This window comes from Mus caroli, chromosome 6 (assembly GCF_900094665.2).
Source record: "Mus caroli chromosome 6, CAROLI_EIJ_v1.1, whole genome shotgun sequence".
NCBI lineage: Eukaryota > Metazoa > Chordata > Mammalia > Rodentia > Muridae > Mus > Mus caroli.
The window spans coordinates 19,262,634-19,283,318 of record NC_034575.1 but is presented as its reverse complement, the minus strand read 5'-3'; the positions used below and the strand labels follow the sequence as shown (position 1 = coordinate 19,283,318).

Below are 20,685 nucleotides of genomic sequence, written 5' to 3'. Positions count from 1 at the left end.
TTGTGCCAGCACCATTTGTTGAAAATGCTGTCTTTCTTCCACTGGATGGTTTTAGCTCCCTTGTCGAAGATCAAGTGACCATAGGTGTGTGGCTTCATTTCAGCATCAGCAACAGAATACAAGAGATGGAAGAGAGAAACTCCTCTCTTAAAACCTACCACCTTCAATTCTATCACCACCAACAACTATTTCATCTTATTATCTCATTCCAGAGCTAGCACTAGTTACTTTGCTTGTTGACAATACTTAAAATTAAGCAGGTTAACGAATTAACTATGTTTCCTGCTGCTGCAATAAAGAATCCTGACAAGAGCAAATTAAGGCAAGAATGGTTAACTTTGGCTCACAGTTTGGTTGTACTGTCCATCATTCTGGGGAAAGAGTAGGAACAGAGATTTAAGGCATCTGGTAACTTTGTATCTTCAGTCAGAAAGCAAAGAACAAGGAATGCTAGCGTTCAGCTCAATTGTTTCTTCTTTTTATTAGGTCTATGAAAAAAATCCATTGAACAGTGTTATCCACACAGGGCAAATTTTCCCATCTCAACTAACCCAGCCTAGACAAATCCCCCTCAGGTATGCCTAGAAGCCAACCTAATCTAGAAAATCCCTTATTGGCATCTTCTCAGGCTTACATTCCAGATGATTCTGGATGCCATCAAGAAATCAAGGGTGTACAATCAAATAAAACATGTAAAACAATGTTCAAATGACGGTACAAAACCCGTGAGTTTTTAATATCAACAGTTTTGAGAGTGTTGCATCATTGATATACCTCAGGTCAATAGTTTGATCACTGAGTAGGTGAGTCTCTTTGTCCAAGTGGAGAGCCCTAAGTTTGTCTTTCTTTGGACACAATATTTATAATTTTATTCACATACTTTAAAGCCAATGCTAACTATTTAAACCTTGTTATGCATATTGCTATAATTGAAAAAATACCAACTATTGAATTTTTATACTGTTGAGTTAAATTTAAACTGCTAAGTAGTGAGTATGATCAATTTGATCTTCTATAACAGATATTACTATCCCTATAGTTGAAAATACATTTATAAATAAAACGTTTGAGAAAAATCTACGCATATATTGATGTTATATAACACATTTACTCAGTCATTCAATAAATATTTATGTGGTAAGGCCTGCCAGACACTTGGAAAACAGTAATAAATAAAACTTGGAGATTTTTTATGAATAAAAGTAGACAAATTTCCTATTTATTTTAGAATAATGGAGAGAGTAAACAATATATCTGATAAATATATGAGTTAAATCATTTGTTTAAAATGTAATTGCTGGCTCCTAAAAAGATGGCTTAGTGTTGAATCTACTCTCGATGCAAATACAAGGACAAGAAGGTAGATCTTCAGCAGCCACACAAAAAGCCAGGTGTAGCACCCGAAACTTGTAATGTCAGCTCCAGGGTGTAGAAGGAAGGCTTTGCATACTGGAAAGCCAATCTACAGAATTGCTGAGCCACAGATTTAGTGGAGAACCTGTCTTCAGAAAATAAGGTAGAGAGTGATGGAGAAAGATATGAGATGTCCACTTCTTGCCTCCACATACACATACCACAATGAGAGACCCTGCACACACACAAACACACACACACACACACACACACACACACACACACACACACGGGCACACACATGCGTAGATCTACTCCCCACATCAATTAAATATATTTGATGATATGAAAAAACATGCAAAAAGTTAGTGAAGATCAGTAGGGTAACAATTCAGATAAAGTTATTTACTCTAATAAAACTTTTTTAATCAGGATAAACATCCTATTTAGCTGGAGATAAAGATTTTAGTTATTTAAGTACTGGAGAATGTCCATTAAAGGAGAACACCCCCTTACAAAAGCCTCAAGGCAGGTTAGTGCCTATGGCATGACTACAGCCAAAGGATTAAGTACAAATCTACTAAAGAGGGTGTCAGGGAGGGGCCTCGATAAGATTTGAGCTGGCTGTGGCCAACAAGTCCATGATAAACTTTTATCAATGAGGAGGTAGAAACTTAATGGATAATATTGAGCAGACTTTGATTTTCAAGGAATAATTTGAGCTACTGTATTGAGAAAGTAAGCAAAGAGGAGATGGGCAAGCTACTGCAAGCTAGGTGGAGACCAGAACAGGGCTGTGACACATATATCGATTATATTGTTAATGACGTTGGAAAGAAAAGCCAGCTGCTAACTCACTTCCTTTACTTACTAGATATAGCACTCAATTGAAAGAAGAGATTCAAGGATGCCTCTTAGGTGTTCGTCCTTTCAGGTAGAGAAATGGAGCTGCATCCAGGAATCTGGAATGATTGTAGAAAGCTGACTGGGTGTGGGGAAGGGTGGAAGCATGGGGCTTTAGTTCTTGATGTGTACACTTGAGATGCTTATTGGGTCCCTAAGTGGAGATGTTGAGTATGGGGTACAAGTATGGATTCAGCTTACTGGACATTCGGAGTTTATGAGAGATGGGATAACCTGGAGTTACTAGATCTGGCAGGCACCAGCGTTTAGATATCTTTAAAGTCTATGACTTAAGATCATTTAGGAAAGTAAGTGAAAACATAAAACTGAAGTGGAGATGGGGTAGCTCAGCGGTTAAGAGCCCCAGCTGCTCTTCCAGAGGGCCAGGCTCAATTCCCAGTTCCCAAACAGCAGGCACTGCTGTCTATAGCTCCAGTTTCAGGGTTTCTGACTTCCCCACACAGGTATCCATTCTGGCAAAACACCAATGAACATTTTAAAAAAGGAAAGAAAAGAGGAAAGAAGGGAGGGAGAGAGGGAGGGAGGGAGGGAGGGAGGGAGGGAGAAGGAAAGAAGGAAAGAAGGAAACAAGAGAAAAAGAAAGAAAGAAAAAAAGAAACAAAAGGAAGAAGGAAAATCAAAATAGATTGTTGTATTTTACAACCTTCAGAGATTGGCAACACTGGCTATGGACCCTTAAAACTGTTATGTAAGTACTCTGGAGGCAATTTTGAGGCCACCCTGAGCCTTGTACATAGAAGGTCATTTGAAGATGAATAGAGAAAGTCAGTCTCAAATAATGCAAACAACAACAAAAACAGCTAGAACAACAAAACAAGAAACAGGTTAATGAGAAGAGAAAGTATTAGGCAAGGAGACCAGAAGAAAGGTTACTGAGATAAAAGGAAAACCAGAAAGGTGTGAAAGCCTTACATCCTAATGAAGCAAATGCTTTAAGGATGAAGCAATTACCAAGCTGTCAAATTGCTATTAAGTCAGTTAAAATGCAGACCAGAAATGTAAGCATTGCATAATAAAACAACTTAAATAAATATTCTAAAATGAAGTATTTAATCATATTAATTTTAAGCAACAAAGCATATATTACAGAGACATTTTTATTGAGCTCACAGACAATGTACAGAACTACTTTTCATGACTTTTTATTGATTTGGGCAAAGGTTGCTCAGCTGATAAATTATATAACTAGGCAGGAACCCAGGTGTTTCAATTGAAAAATTTCATATTTATTTTAGATGAAATCCCATTTGGGGGCAGGAATGTAACTATCTTGATCTTGTAAACGGACTTTAAACCTCATGAATTTTACTTGACATATCCATTTTTCTCTCAAAATAGTTTTATTTATCAGTGTCATTTCTAAATCACAAGTACTTCCTTTTTTCCTTCCTTCCTTTATTTACCTATTTCACAATCTCTTGGCCTCAAGCTTTCTATGTAGCAAAGAATGACCTGAGCCTTCTTCTTATCCCCCTGCCTCTACCTTCCAGCTGTATGTCTGAGATTATAGTATGCACCAGGCTGTGCTTTATTTGGTTCTGATACCAAAACCTAGGGATCTCTGCATGCACTCTACCAGCTGAGCCACATCACTAGTCCCTGAGAAAATTTTCTGTGATTGTCTCTTGGATGTTAGGCTATACACAATGTTCTTCCTCAAGTATATCTCATCTATATGAAATGCCAGATAGCATCTACAACAGCAAACAAAGAATATGGACCTTCTTCTTTAAGTTTAATCTCAAATTTGTTTACAAAGTAGACCATATAAGCTGGCAAAGGATTGATAATCTAAGAACCGAGGGCCAATCCATCTTGGTACCTAATTTTCAAAGTGAAGTTTTATTGCAATACAACTTAGTCACTTATTTTATATTGCTATTGGCTCTTGCATGCCACTGACAAAGTTGAATAATTGTTACAGAGATCATGTACATAAAAACAAAACAAAAACAACAAAATGATAACAACAAAAATATACCTAGAATATAATATACCTAGAATAACAAATAAAGAATATGCCTAGAATATTTACACAGTTACAATCTATCCTTTCAAAAGTATGATAATCCCTCAGTGAATCAAATAGGTTACAAGAACATCTTGCTGGACATGGTGGTGCATACTTTAAATCCTTGCACTCCAGAGGCAGAGACAGGTATATCCCCAGACTGGTCTACACAGTGAGTATCGGAATAGCCAGAGCTACATAAAGACCCTTCTTAACATCTGCCCCACTATACCCATAAAAGAATATAGTTCTGAACATATTCTTGTGCTTAGTCACTTGCTAATGCAGTTGTTTGCCCACATTTTCTGGGGATACATTCCAAGACAACCAGAGATTTCCCCAAAACTATTGATAGTGCCAACCTCATGTGATCTATTAATGTTTCCTGGGTGTTCTTCAGTGCTTGCACATAGTTTCAGAGTTAAAAAACTCTTCTATACTTTTGCCCTGCTATCTTCGTTTGCTTGATATCCATTAGAAAGCAAAATAAGTATTACTTAACATAAGTACTTTGATACCATAGTTATCAGTCCGATAAACAAGAAGGCTGTTAATGACTAACTTTCAGGAAGTTTATACTTCATGGATACACTAGAGAAAAGGTTGATTGATATTCTGGTATAGACAAAGATAGCATGAGATTTTATTATGTAACTTCAAGCAGAGTTATAATTTTAAATGTATCAACTATCCATTCAGGTGTCTAAAACAAAATAACAAAATTAACTGAAGCTAGGAACTTACAAACAATGGAAATGTATTTCGTTCTGGAGGCTGAAAGTTACAAGTTCAAAGCCCAGTAGAGGAGCTGTAGAGCAGCAAAGAGCACCTGTTCATGTACAGGATCTATGGTTCCACAAACTGGCATTGAACTACTCACAATTACCTATAAATTCATCTCTAGTGGATCCAGCGCCCTGTTTTTACTTCCATATGTACTCAGACAGGCACAAACATGTGTGTATGCACACACACACACACACACATAAAATAAAAGTTTAAAATAGCAATAGATTTGGTGTGTGTTAAGGGTTAACTTTCTGCTCTGTTGGTGTCGACTTTATGTTTCACTCATGATGAAGGACAAGAGAATGTCTTCTACCATCTTTTAAAAAAAGTAGAGCCAATGTTATGTTCATGTAATGGTCCCATACATAGATTTAGGGAAACAACAACATCATGCCTGTCTTAGTCAGGGTTTCTATTCCTGCAGAAACATCATGACCAAGAAGCAAGTTGGGGAGGAAAGGGTTTATTCGGCTTACACTTCCATGGTGCTATTCGTCACCAAAGGAAGTCAGGACTGGAACTCAAGCAGGTCAGAAAGCAGGAGCTGAAGCAGAAGCCATGGAGGGATGTTCTTTACTGGCTTGCTTCTCCTGGCTTGCTCAGCCTGCTGTCTTATAGAACCCAAGACTATCAGACCAGAGATGGTCCCACCCACAAGGGGCCTTTCCCCCTTGATCACTAATTGAGAAAATGCCCCACAGCTGGATCTCATGGAGGCATTTCCTCAAATGAAGCTCCTTTCTCTGTGATAACTCCAGCTGTGTCAAGTTGACACAAAACTAGCCAGTACAGTGCTATAGCAGTCAGTGAGTTATTTCCATAAGCAAAACACAAAAAGGAGCAACTTTCAAAATTCCAGTATTAGATTTATTATTATTATTATTATTATTATTATTATTATTATTATATACTTTCTTCATTTACATTCCAAATGCTATCCCATTTCCTAGTTTCCTCTCTGAAAGACCCCTGTACCCTCCCCCTGCCCTGCTCCCCAGCCTACCCACTCCTGCTTCCTGGCCATGCCATTCCCCTGTACTGGGGCATATAATCTTCGCAAGACCAAGGGCCTCTCCTCCCATTGATGGCCGACGAGGTCATCCTCTGCTACATATGCAGCTAGAAACACGAGCTCTGGGGTTACTGTTTAGTTCATATTGTTGTTCCTCCTATAGGGTTGCAGACCCCTTCAACTCTTGGGTACTTTCTCTAGTTCCTTTATTTGGGTCCTGTGTTCCATCCAATAGATGACTGTGAACATCCACTTCTGTATTTGCCAGGCATTGGCATAGCCTCACAAGAGATAGCTATATCAGGGTCCTGTCAGCAAAATCTTGTTGGCATATGTAATAGTGTCTGGGTTTGGTGATTGCTTATGGGATGGATCCCAGTGTAAGGACCAGTATTAGGTCTTATAGACCAACTTCCCATACTTCCTAGGAAAAAGTGGGTACTTACTCTTAAACTTAACTATGCCTCGAAGAAGTATCTCCTGTATGCTCACCATACTGTACTGCCTTCTCTGATAATTTACTTCTTTTCATTTAATAACCTTCAAGATTCTTGAACCTAAGGACTTGGTAATTAAATACCTATTAAACACAAACTGTATGTATATATGATAAGTTGATAATTATCTGATCAATATAATTCATTCTATCTTCAAAGTTATCTAGTCTAATGAAGTGAAAAAATTCAACACAATATACATGGTTTTGTCATAACACACAGAACTACCATGCAGTCCAGATTAGGGTCCCAGAATGGAAATCTTGGGAAAACTCACAACTGTTTTAATCTATGAAGGAAGATGAGAAGTTTGTAGAAAATGCAAAAAGGTGATTACAGCTTCAGTTGAAATCAAATGTCTAATTATTTCTTTTGTTTGGAGAATACATACACAGAAAACAATTGCATGAAATCAGGTGGTAAAAAGATTGAGCTGGAGAGATTCAGTGAGCCTGAATTTAGATCGATTATGTTTGACAAATGGAGAATATAGGATTAGTTCTCAGGTACCACAGAATTACCTGAAAGGGAATAAAAGGGTTGATGACGTGACTAGATTCACACTTCATAAAAGTGACTAGCAGTGCTGTAGGATCGGTTAGAAAACAATGGTGGAACCTTAATGGTGGGATCATGTGTGAATAGAGAAGATTCAATGCATTTAAAATACAGAGACAGTAAAAGGAACAGAACACACATATTGGAAATGAAAGGGGAATTTCAGATAACTCTGAAATTTGACTTAGACCACAGACTAGATGGAGTTTTATTCTTCATGAGACAGAGAACAGGAGGAAGAGAGCACATGAAGGATATTTGAGCTGAGAAGGTGTCTGTTATTTTGAACCACTAAGATGTAGATGTTTGTGGGACATGGAAATCTCTTTTGGGTTCACACTCTGGAACTTGGACTTCTCTGTCAGAATACAAAGAGTGTTGAAGTCACCACTCATTCCACAAGTGTGTAGTTCATCTCTGCTGTGTTAGATAGTATGCATGTTAGTCACACAGAGATAGGAATTAAGTCTGTAGGATTTGCCATCAAATGTATAAAACAAGAAGGTCACACATGAAACCTTCTAACATATAGGCAATTGTGAGACCAGATTAGAACTATTTCAAAGTAGGCCAAGAAAAAGTTCCCAAAGAACAATGAACAAACTATTAAGGGGAAAAGGTGTTTACAGGAACAGACACACTGGAAAATCAATATACTAAAACAGTTATAGCAAATAATGGCACAGAGTTGGGTGGCTGGAAGGGTTAGGACTGAATATAGACATTTGGAAGGCAGGAGCTCAGAAATCATAGTATTCTTTACTTCCTCCGTAATTTATTCAATTTTATTTACAGAGTTCCTAGTTTGTGTCAAGACTTCGATGATTTAAAAACATCAGTTTCTGAAGCCACAGGATAGGTGTCAGGCATAAGACTGAGAGCATAGAATTAAGTAAGCAGTTGCAAGTTATGGGAAGAAGAAGGAGGAGGAGGAGGAGGAGGAGGAGGAGGGCTGGTCAGAACGACAACAGGACCCACTTGGAAATTCCAGATGTTTCATCATTGAAGAAATTCACGGAGGATTTGGGAGAAGAAACTATCAGACATCCCTTTGGTCTCAAATGAGAGCCTCTGCAGCTCCTCAAATGGTTGTCATTTCTCTTTGTTGTGAAACATTTAATTCTTCTCATTCTTAAAAAGATGTAAAGGAGGGCAGGCGTGGTGCGACCTTCTGACAGGTTGAGCTGTAGTGGCTCACTGGCCGGTCCAGGTGGTAGGAATAAAGACATGTGTTAGTTACCACGACTGACTATAGCAATCACTCGGAACAAGTGAATCCCTCCAGCCTCTCAAGCACAGCTTTTGCTGTGAGTTTCAAGCAATCATAGAATCTTTGAGGTTTGATTTCTTCCAAGACGGCAAAAACAAACAAAATACTGGTCTGGTCTCGCTCTTCTTGCTCAAGATCTACATCAAAATCTCGTCTCATTTGCTTTCCAAGTCTCGATGCTGAAGCTGATCTGTCTCTCATTCAAGGAAGCACAGGCTGAGTTCTAGGTCTCATTCCAGATCATATGCCGCAGCTCATAACAGAGAAAGGAATCACCTCCGAGTATATCAGAATTGAGATTTCCAAGGTCACAACAGAGGATACAGGAGGCCTGTGGGCAAAACCGAGGCTTTTATTCATGGGGCCAGTACAATCAAGGTGGCTATGAAAACTACTGTTCCAATTGGCAGAATTACCAGCATATAGCCCTCATCGAGACTGTTCTCAATCCAGATACCCAAAGAGAAGGTACCCTTCACCACGGTTCAGGAGCTGTTCTAGAAACTCTAACTCATCCTCTGATATGTCAAGACGCTCCTCATTCCCCAGTCATCCTCAGACCACAGCAGAATTGAGCTGTCTAAGCGCCAAGTCTACAAAAGAGAAAATGTCCTCTTCCAGATAGCCAGCCACTACAGGAAGCTGGTGATAGCCAGGGATATGAGGATATGAGATATTCTCTGGAGGCACTTCTCAAGATATAAAAGGGTCTAAGAGAGCAAAACCACGGCCAGATGCCACCACCTATGGTGCTGGTTCTGCATCACGAGCCTCGATTTCTGATCTGAGTCCCTGAGCCAGAAGCCCTGTTCTTAAAATCCCCCTCCAGTCTATGGTGGTTAGGCAAAGGTCACCACATCTTAGCCCCCTGCCAATCCCTAGTCCTCCACTTTCTAATACATCCAGGTGAGTTTATCTATGTCAGGTGGCTCAGGATATCAGTCTGGAGCACACTAGGTCAGTTCCACCATGGCTCTGGGTCTTTGAGTCCATCCAAAAAGAGCCCTGTGGGTAAGAGTCCACCAGCCACTGGCTCTGCATGTGGTTCATCTCAGAACGAGGAGAGCGCTGCTTCGGGAGGAGCAGCATACACACACACACAAATGTACCTGGAAGAGCAAAAGGCAGAGACCAGGAAGAATAAAAAACAGAAACAAATATTGCTGAAGAGAAGCTGCGGGAGAAAAAGGGCTTCTCTGATGCAAAAAATGAAATCTGATCCATTTGTTTCCTAAACGGACACCGAGAAGCCCTTCGAAGCAGCCAGTTGCCCAAAAGGTATAAGTTCCAGGATGACGTTGAGAAGATGGCTGACTTCCAGAAGAAGGAGACGGATGACCAAGATAAGGACAAAAATAAAAGTTTGATGGTGAGCCCAGATTAATGTCTAAAGTCATAGCCAATGCAAACAAAAACCAGGAAGAAGTCAGGCAAGAGGGAGAGCCTGCACGCAGGGAAGGAAAAGACGCAGGAAGCAGAGGAGCTGGGGAAGAAGCCTTTCACAGAAAGATCCTGAAATGAGGTGTGTGGAGCATCCAAGAGGAGCAAAAGTGAGCACAGGAGCTTTTTGCCAGAAAAGAGTTTCCCGGTGACTGCACACAAGGAGGTCCAGGAGAAAAGTTCGCCTCCTCCCCCAAGAAAGACCTCTAAAAGCAATGACAAGCTGGGAAACAAAGAAGACATTTCCTCAGGGAAGTCTTCCTTTTCCATTACTAGAGAGGCCCAGGTCAATGTCCGGATGGACGCCTTTGATGAGGACCTTGTATGACGCAACGGCTTATTTGGCTCAGGAATGAATGCTTTGTCAGGATCTAATTCGTAGCAACAAAAGGAACAGGAGTATCGTTCCATTTTCCAGCACATACAGTCAGCTCAGTCTCAGCATAGCCCCTTAGAATTGTTAGCCCAGCATATAGTGACCATTGTTAAAGAGCATCACTTTGGATCCTATGGACGGACATTGCATAAAGGCCTTCCAAACTATCTAAAGAGAAGAAACGAACACGAAGCAGCTAAAACTTAGAAAAGCCCAGAGGTACACAGGATAGACACCCCCCCGGCCCCTCCCCCAGTGTATTCAGAAAACATGGTCTGACTGCTCAGCATAGCATGGTGGTTTGATTTTATCAAGCATTTCCTAAAGTTAGTTCTAAATACCAGTTGCTTGAGATGCCTTCTCTAACAAATTATGAGTAAATTTATTAAAATTAAAGACATTCTGAAAATGGGAAAAATGCTAGACCATTTTTTTGGAAAATATACGATAAATTGTCATTTAAAGGTTTTGTGAAGGCCAAAGTGGGAGAAAAATCCGGAATTTTTAGAGTTGAGATTCTAACCCAACTGAACACACAATTTTAACAGAGTTGGGAGATTTGTATTAAACACGTTAGGTAATTCTTTGGAATTACTCTGGCAAATAGTAGCTCAAGGTGACTGGACACTCTGTTCCTCTCTGAGTGATGATAAGTAAAAGTGGTTTAAAATGGCAGTCTTTAGGTAAAGACACTTGTTTTGTAATAAACTACTTTGAAGATGAAATCCTTCAAATATGAAGGAAGACTATGCTTGTCAGAAAACAGGTAAAGTTATGATAAAGTTATGAATTCAGGTTGGTGAGGATGAAGATTTGAAAATGTGGGGACTAATGTGAAATTCCCTGACATTTCAGTCCTTGGTACTCCACTATAAGATATTTTAACAGTAATATCAGTTATTAGATGGAGAATTAAAGCATAGCACCACTTGTACGACGTGACTCGTTTTTAAAAAATTTAGTGCTTTTTTGTATGTATATTTTCCTGTATTCTTTAAAATAGTGTTCTTTCTGATTGAAACTATATACAGTGTGTACTCAAACACATTTACATGTCCTTTGACACAATAGACAATTGCACAGTTGAAGGTCACAGTTAAGAGTAGTGGCCTATGAGTGTCAGTTGTACATCATTCCTGGACCAAGATACATAATCATGGTTTTCATTGCAATTTCAGGTGGCTTCTGCTTATTTCAAAGACTTTCACCTTCTGCTAATTGGAGTCATCTGTTTAGCAACATCAATAGAAAAATGGAATTTGCACAAGAGGATCGCTCTGAGGATGGTGATGATGGTGGGGGTAAATCCAGCTTGGTGAGTATTATGTATACAGCACCCACATTATATCCTAACCACATGGTTGTGTGCCCAGCAAAATTTAAGTAAGTAATGCAGGAACTGCCTTGGGCAGCAGGATAACCATGAAGGTGGTGTGAAGAGTGCTTGAGGGGTAGGAGGGAAACAGCAAATAGTTTCCTTTTAGTGCAGGTCAAATTTCAGGGAGATTGGAAGAGATGCACACAACGCTCTCAGCTTTAACACACCACTGGAGTCAAAGATGAGAGACGCCTTGAACCCCAGCACAGGAGATTGATATACTTCAGAGTAGATTTCAATTCCATCTTGTTTATTTGGCTGATTACACATTCAAAACTCATTCAAGAGCATCCTTTATCAACAGGGAGGATGTTAAGAACCAAAGACAAAGACATTACTGACAGAATACAAATCTGTGCAGGAAAATTTCAAGGTGAACACATTTTTCTTTTCAAATCAAGTGTTGCAAAGTGAAACAATCAATTGAGAATTTTCTTCCGTACGCGAAATTACTCATTTGACTGATTCCCCTTCACTGAAATGAATGTTTTTCATTCCATTGAATTAATTAGTTATTTGGGTTCTACTCCACCTCTTGTTATGAACACGAACATCAGCTAAGGAACACTTCCAGTGTCATAATAATTTGCATAATGCTTTACTTTAAAGCCTTAGGTGGTTTTTCTCCTTCTTATCATCCTTTGGAAAATATGGAAATAAATTGACTTCTGTTGCATAATTTCTTCAAGGGCATAGGAGACTCTGTGTAGAGCAAATTTCTGTAGAGCAAATTTCTTTGCTAAAATACTAATACTATGCATGTATGTTTATGCACAATTCTCTGTGTATATATGGCACATCTGAGACAAACATGACAAAATATATTACTTAGAATTTTATCTTATGAATATAATTCTCTAAAATATATTTATTATGTAAATATGTGGAATAGTACCTTTTCCTCTTGGGTACTGTCTTAGGGTTTCTATTCCTGCACAAACATCATGACCAAGAGGCAAGTTGGGGAGGAAAGGGTTTATTCAGCTTACACTTCCATACTGCTGTTCATCAACAAGGAAGTCAGGACTGGAACTCAAGCAGGTCAGGAAGCAGGAGCTGATGCAGAAGCCATGTAGGGATGTTCTTTACTGGCTTGCCTCCCCTGGCTTGCTCAGCCTGCTCTCTTATAGAACCAAGACTACCAGCCCAGAGATGGCACCACCCACAAGGTGACCTCCCCCCTTGATCACTAATTGGATCTCATGGAGGCGTTTCCCCAACTGAAGCTCCTTTCTCTGTGATAACTCCAGCCTCCGTCAAGTTGACACAAAACCAGCCAGTACAGGTACCATAGAAATCTTTTCCTTGGTCATTGTTCCAGGAGAGAGGACACTGCAGTGTGCAGTTAGGCAGGACTCCTGTTCATTACATCGTTATTTGCCTCTTTGGTTTAAGGCATTTCTACCAGTAGAAGCCTCACATGATGCTAATTTTTTTAACATGGAAAAAATTATACATTCTCTATATACTACAAGTTAGTATAGTTTTAGATTTTAATGATAGTATAGTTACAGTTTTTATTTTTTTAAATTAAGAGTAAGTTCTGTTTAAGCATATTTCTAAGATGTTTTATGTTGTTTCACACATAAAAATATTCATCATACTCAAAATATTCATCAACTTAAGTTGGAAACACGGTAAAGAATTGTTTATATAGAGCTAATTTTTTTAAAAGGTGATTATATAATTAGCATGTCATAGAAATATCTCCTTCTGAATGATTTTTGGCAACTCCTATCAGATCAAACCCCTATTCCTGCTCAAATATCATGGTGAAGTTTTATAGAAATGGTTTAAGTCCCAAAGTCTTAGATGTGTTATTTTAAGGATGAATTACTCTATGTATAAGAAAAGACAAGTAATAAATCTAATTCTTGACAACAGGAAGGAATGCTAGGTTCAGGAGATCATAACTAATAGAATCTATAGAAAATTCTCAAGCTTCATTTTAGCAAGTGATTGTAGCCATTTTCTCCACCCACTATATATTGAACCAGGAGAATGAATGAGTGAAAGGGAGATTTATAAATAGGAATCTTGTTCCTACTTCCTTTTGCTGCACAAACAGAAAAATGGTCCAAAGGTGAAACAAAAGCAGGGGATTCTCTTGGGTGGATGGCCCCTTCCTCTTCCTTGGGTCTAGAGACAAGTAGCTTATTCATTAAAAAAAAAAAAACTCAAGTATTAGGGTAACACTCAAGCTGTTTTGCTACGTACTAATTTGCAGTTAGGTGTACATTTAAGTTATTATCTGATTTTGAAAAGAATGTTCTCCTTGTACCCTTAAGGGGCATATATCTTAATAACTTCCTACCTGTCTGTGTAAATACACTTGGAGTCCCCTGTCAGGGCAGAAACTTGACCTTCTGTGTTCTGAAGCACATTATTTCCAACTTGCAAACACTTGTGAAATAGTTGACTGTAGAGAGCTACATGAGCTCAGCTCCATAGCCCAGCTCCGCACTAAAGACCCTCTCGTTTCAGGCTGACGTTGGGGTTCATGAGCAGCACTGCCTTCTTATCTATGTGGCTTAGCAACACCTCTACTGCTGCCATGGTGATGCCCATCGTGGAGGCTGTGGCGCAGCAGATCATCAGTGCTGAAGCAGAGGCCGAGGCCACTCAGATGACTTATTTCAATGAATCTGCCGCCCACGGACTGGACATTGATGGTATCATGTATTGATATGGCCACAGTGGGGTCTAGTCATTTGGGCAGTAGGCATCAATTCAATAATGCTGGGATATAATTTTTGAATTAAGAATGCATAAATGCATGATATACATTTAGCCTCACTATTTTTGTAGTCTCCAGTATCTATCCAAATGAATTCTACAAATGCTTTACATTAAATTAACTATTGAGTATATATTCTCTGGCATAAAAAAGGAAGAATGCCTTTGTACCCTCTAGCCAGTCCAATGGAATGCTTTTATGTCCTTATCCAAAGACATCCAGGTTATTCTTCTTTCTCATGAATGGTTTTCCTGCATGCGTTATAGATATTTCATTCCTACATCCTACTGGGGTACAACACAGCATTAAATACCTTTGGTATTTCTTGCTCTGATGAACTGCTTGATGCAATGGAAGATGTTGCAGGATATTTGTGCTAATAAAAGAAGGATACTATATTAATATAAGGTGAACTTGTTTATTTTTAAATTTCAAATAATGCTTCTACCTTCTAATGCATACATACACATATGTACACACACATACTCATCATGTGTGCACATATGCAGACCCATTAATAGCTCTCTATTTAAAGGCCTTTCTTTCATTTAATATCTTACAGAAACTGTTATTGGACAAGAAACAAATGAGAAAAAAGAGAAAACAAAACCAGCTTCAGGGTAAAGACTATTGATATTTAATAAAGATTTTCCAAATTACATTTTGATGAAATTACAAACTGGGTCAATTTATGTTTCAGAAGCAGTCATGACAAAGGGAAAGTGTCAAGAAAGATGGAGACAGAAAAGGTACGTTACATGTGATTCTTCCTGAATACTTGTACATGAATTATAGTCATACCCTAACTGGATGCATGCCTATTTTAAAATGTTACTTCCTCATATAAAATTAATTTGTATAAAAAGCCCAAGTGTGGTATGATGGTTTGATATGACTTCCTCAATAGATATCCAGATAAGATTTTAGACTTTGTAAACTCACATCATTAATTTTTTTCCTTCTAGTAGAATTGTGGTGATGGTGATTAGCCAACTGAATTTTAAAGAAATGTTTCTGCTCACAGAATACTGTTTCAGTTCTTACTAAATCTTGTTGACTCATCCCTCTGGTTCTCATTAGCATCATCTGTTTCTTCAGACCGCAGACTTAGAACACCCTTTTTCACATACTTACAAGTGAGCCTGTAATTTTAGCGTTCTCACTGCTACTAAAATTTCAATGTGGAATTCATGAGTTGCTTCTGTCAAATCCAGGCAAAAGAGTTGCAGCTGTTGTAGGCATTGAGGAGAGGAAGGGGACCTTAGAAAACCGCTCCATATAATGCATTTCCTTCAAATAAATCAATATAAAAACACTGCAATGCACTGCACCAGGAGCAGAATTTCTCAAGACAGATGAAAATAATCCTACTTATAAGTAGTCCTACAGTAACCATGGCATTAAGAAGAGGAGAGCAAGGTATATATTTCCTCTTTGGGCTGCCTAATACATTAGCATGCAGCTCAGTGGGGAAAGGAACGTTATTGCTCCTAGAAATTTCAAGGAAAGAATGAGTTCTCTGGAAAGAGAAAATAAATGCAAGATAAGGTTTAAACCATTAGCTGTGTCTACCTGAAGGTTTTTATGAAAAAATTCATGTTTGTGAAAACATTATTATCTTTGAGGATAGAAATATTCCCTATAAAACATTAAAAATTAAGTGAGGCAGGTGTGTTATAGAAGCGTACATTAGAAAATAAACTTTGTATACGCTCATGAAGCCTAGCAAGTCTAAAGAGAAGGGGTAAAAAATTTACACACAGCCAGTAACTTCCTTAGGAATATCTTTAGCAAGCTAGCTTTCTGGTACCATGCCTAAATTTTAAGTTCAAATTGATTTGCTATCCAATGTGTTCTGGGCTTTGTAGGGAGAGATGTTACAAACAGACTACTCCTTAATATAAATATCTCAGAATCTAGGAAATGCAAAACAATGATATAGACACAAAAAAAGCTACAAGTTTCCTCCCAAAACCAAGCTTTCCAAAAGAGTAGCACAATTAGTTTAATGTGGACATATCATGGAGAAGGGGTATTAGATAAAGCGCTTGAGTCTGGAAAGAGGACAATCTGTAAGAGACGATTGCAAATTCCATGTCTATAAGAACAGGTCTACTGTATTCTGGTTTTAACCTCAGCATATCCATTATCTGAAACACAGTAGGAATTCAATATTTATCTTCACCAATTAAGGAATAAGTGAATATGAAGAGGTAAAATAGAAAAAGACACTCTAATCAAAGAATGCATTTATCAAAATTTCAACGTTTCAAAGCTCACAGCCATTGGGACGCCTCTGCTGTGCAGGTGCTAGAGAAGCCTGGCTAAATGCCTGGCCAGGCTAAGGGCAGATCTTTGAACCCACAGTAAGTTGGGAGGTTCTCTTGTGGAAAGAAACTGTGAAGCTAATGGGAAACATGGCAAATTCTACTCTGGGATACATTCTCTCATAACGTTGTGACACCAAAGGGACTGACTTGAGTTTTCTAATAAATCAGGCCCTGGCAACAAGAAAAAAAATTATAGAAAATGAATCCACTGCTCTAAACTATGAGAGGGTAGACTGGGCTGCAGTGGATTGAGATGGGGAACACAGATGGAGGTAAACTTTCCCATAAAAATAGGTAGGTAGGTGGGGGTATACTGTAGGCAATAAAGATTGCTATCTAAGTTTAGAAGAGAGAAGCAAAACTGTAAGTGCTGATGTTATATGGTCTTTCAGACCCTAATACTTTAAAATTCAGCTATAAGGGTTTTTTTTTTCCTGTAGAATAAGCTTTTAGGGAAAAAAAAAAGTGTTTTATATAGATGAAATATTTTTGGTTTCTCTTTGAGATTTTCATATGTGTATATAAAGTGTTTTGATCATATTAACTCCCACTTTTCCCTATTCTTCCCAAACTCCAACAGACCCATGTCTCCTAAATCCCTTCATTTCCTTCCCCCTTGTAACAATAAACCACTGAATCCAGTTAGCACTGCCTACAAGCATGAATGTAGGGCCAGTGCTGGAGGTGGAGCCTTACTGAAGGAAACCTTTCCCTTCTAGCAGCTATCAACTTCCAAAAGGTCTTCAGGGAAGAGTACGCTTCATGAATCCCTCCCCCATCCACTATGAAATTTGTACTGGCTTGATCTTGTGTCGGTGTGTGTGCGTGCACACATGCACACATGTATGCACATGTGCATGTAACTCACAACTGGCCAAAAGGGAGAACATACATAACTAAACATAACTAAAGGGCAAGTTTCCATGCTGTACACCAAACAGGGAGATTATTTTCCCCACAAGGTTCTCCTCTCACTATGGGGCAAGGCCTAAGCATTAACAGGCATCTACTGATGTCCACAACTGTATCATCCTGAGTGAGGTAACCCACTCACAAAAGAACACAGATATGCACTCACTGAAAAGTGGATATTAGCCCAGAAGCTTGGAATACCCTAGATACAATTCACAAACCATATGAAACAGAAGACAGAAGAGCAAAGTGTGGACACTTTGATCCTTCTTAGAAGAGGGGGAAAAATACTAGTTACAGAGACAAAGTTTGGAGCAGAGACTGAAGAGACCATCCAGAGACTGCCCCACCTGGGGATCCATCCCACATATAATCACCAAACCCAGACACTATTGTGGATGCCAACAAATGCTTGCTGACAGGGGCCTGAGAGGCTCTGCCAGTTCCTGACAAATACAGAAATGGATGCTCACAGCCTACCATTGGACTAAGCACAGGGTCCCCAATGAAGGATCTAGAGAAAGGACCCAAGGAGTTCTTAATTGGTTTGCAGCCCCATAGGAGGAACAACAATATGAACTAACCAGTACCCCCTCCCCCAGAGCTCCCAGAGACTAAACCACCAACCAAACAGTACATATGATGGGACTCATAGCTCCAGCTGCATATGTAGCAGAGGATGCCCTAGTCGGTCATCAATGGGAGGAGAGGCCCTTGGTCCTGTGAAGGCTCTGTGCCCCAATGTAGGGGAATGCCAGGGCCAGGAAGTGGGAGTGGGTGGGTTGGTGAACAGGAGGAGGAAGAAGGGGATAGGGAGTTTTCAGAGGGGAAAACCAGGAAAGGGGATAACATTTGAAATGTAGATAAAGAAAATATTTAATAAAAAGAGAGAGAGAGAGAGAGATAGAGAGAGAGAGAGAAAGTGATGGTTAAGTGGCTATCTCATGAATTCCGCTCTGCTCTCTAAACACACCTGCAATATTTTTAGAGAAAGGAACTAGAAAAACAAATGCTGATCCCAAAGAACAGCAGCATCAGCATCCATAGGTGATACTCCACGGGTCTCATGTGACAGCTAGGAAACCAAACATCACTTATAGCACTTTCATAAGAAATGAGTTCCAGGCATCCAGTAATGAAATTGTAGTCACTAAAGGAAGAAGCCCCCAGTTCTTCGCCTCTATGTAGAGCCTGACCATTACTCAAGACACAGCTAGCTTTCTATACTCTCTCAATCTCCAGACCTCCAGGCAACTTTGGATGAAGAAAATTGAAAACTCAGTACATTTTTATGAGAAATAAAGATAATTGTTTTCATTCATTGAATTTAACCTGCTGCTCAAAGGGAATACGTTTGAGAAGAAAATATCCTTGAACAAATTGCATCAAGCTTTTAATTAGGGGTTGTTTAGTCTGGGGGTGAAAATTCTTATGGCTGGAAATTAAATTCTAGAAGACAACACTTCTTAATGCTTGCCAGAAAATTCATAGTCTGGTAAACATAGCAATAAATACAGTTCTTAATAGTAGGAACAAATCTCCTTAGCTCTGCCAAAAAAGGCAATTTAGAACACCTGGCCCCAGTTTAACTACATAATCGGTACTTTAGCTTAAACTACAGTGGCTCTATAGACATACAAATCTTCTCTGTTTTTTCCCTATCCCTTGCCTGGGTGAAATTCAGTTTACAAAGGGTTTTATGAAGATTTAAATAGGCTAAGTTCCTCAACCAGAATGACCTTAACTTTCTGGTTTTCCTGTATCACCTTTGTGATGGAGACACTTAGTCAATGAAAGGTCTACTATTTCCCTCTACTCAGTACTGTAGCTTGTGGGGACAAGGAAGAGGGAAGTAAAAGATACATGGAGTTCTTATGATTGTCCTGGGCTTAGGTCTACTCAGATTTTTTTTCCATTTCATATTTAACTAGTTCTACTTTACTACGAATATATGCAAATGTGTGATTATTCATAATGTTATTATTTATTTATTTTCTATACTATTTACAGGTATATCCTTTATCATTTCTAATTCATTTTCCTTGTACTTTGAAACCTTAGTTTTTCTTTGAAGTTGATTTTATTAGTGTTACAAAGTTAGTAAAGTCTAGAACTAGATTATACTTCAGAGAGGAGTCTTTTGGTGTTGCCATCTCCACTTTTTTGTTTAATAGAAAGCTACTTGCAATTCTTGAAGTATATTTTAGTAGTTGTGGATGCTCATGCTTTGATTTCTACTGCCCTCTGACTTGTTTTTCTCTGAGAAGTCAGCTGTCAGTCAAAGTATCATGACTTGTAGGTGATCTTTTCTTATCAGTTACTTTAGAGATGTGTATGAGTGTGTGTGTGTGTGTGTGAGAGAGAGAGAGAGAGAGGGAGAGAGAGAGAGAGTTTTTAAGAGTATTGTTTGATATTAGTATATTCTTTCTGAATCTCTGTTGTCTCTTCCAAAAACTGTAACTCATCAATCTTCTGCAGCTTTGTCCTAATCAGGTCTGCCTCTCCCTCCAATTAAATACATTAAGTAAGCTTGTCTTTTAAAAGTGCTGACATCTCGTTCATTTTCTTCTTTGGTGGACTTGAGGATTATTCACAAATAACTTAAGTAAACTCTCTAGTTCAGCAGTTCCTATTTAAGCTATTTCTAGTTCATTGATGAACCTCTTCTCTGAGTTTTAAATTATATTTTAAAACCCCATTTGGTATACTAATATTTTAAAGCTTTCCAAGAGCTCATTAACAATGAATAAACTTACTTGTATCCTATAGCTTTAGTTTCCAATGACTTCATGGGTTGCTTTCTTCAGGTTTGCTTGCTGGCCTTTTTCATGCTGTTACCCAATTTTCTTGCATGTGTCATGCTTCCAAACACTGAAATGCTAATTTTCCTTGAAATCTCCACAGGAGAGAAAAATAATCTGAGTTCAGGGTTGCAGCTGCCTACAGGAGTTTTCAATTATATTACCATATTTCCCTTAACACATAAGTAATGACAATTTATGCTTTGAAGTGCTTAGGATAGGAGTCTTTCAGTTGCATTGTACTGTTCTTTTGCTTAACTTGGCATTTCCTTCTCCCTACTGTACAGAGGATATGGG

General features: G+C 38.8%; 1 protein-coding gene and 1 pseudogene across 2 annotated transcripts in view; both read left to right on the top strand.

Moving 5' to 3' along the window:
- Slc13a1 (solute carrier family 13 member 1) overlaps window positions 1-20,685 on the top strand; it is a 75,831-nt gene that overhangs the window by 18,280 nt on the left and 36,866 nt on the right. Inside the window, exons 3-6 of one of the 2 annotated variants that reach the window (XM_021165220.2) lie at window positions 11,409-11,545; window positions 14,093-14,280; window positions 14,908-14,965; window positions 15,046-15,094. In XM_021165220.2, coding sequence (XP_021020879.1) covers window positions 11,409-11,545; window positions 14,093-14,280; window positions 14,908-14,965; window positions 15,046-15,094 — 432 coding nt within the window. The remainder of the gene's footprint in view (window positions 1-11,408; window positions 11,546-14,092; window positions 14,281-14,907; window positions 14,966-15,045; window positions 15,095-20,685) is intronic. The other variant, XM_029478626.1, reaches the window with a different exon arrangement.
- LOC110296430 lies at window positions 7,460-10,535 on the top strand (annotated as a pseudogene).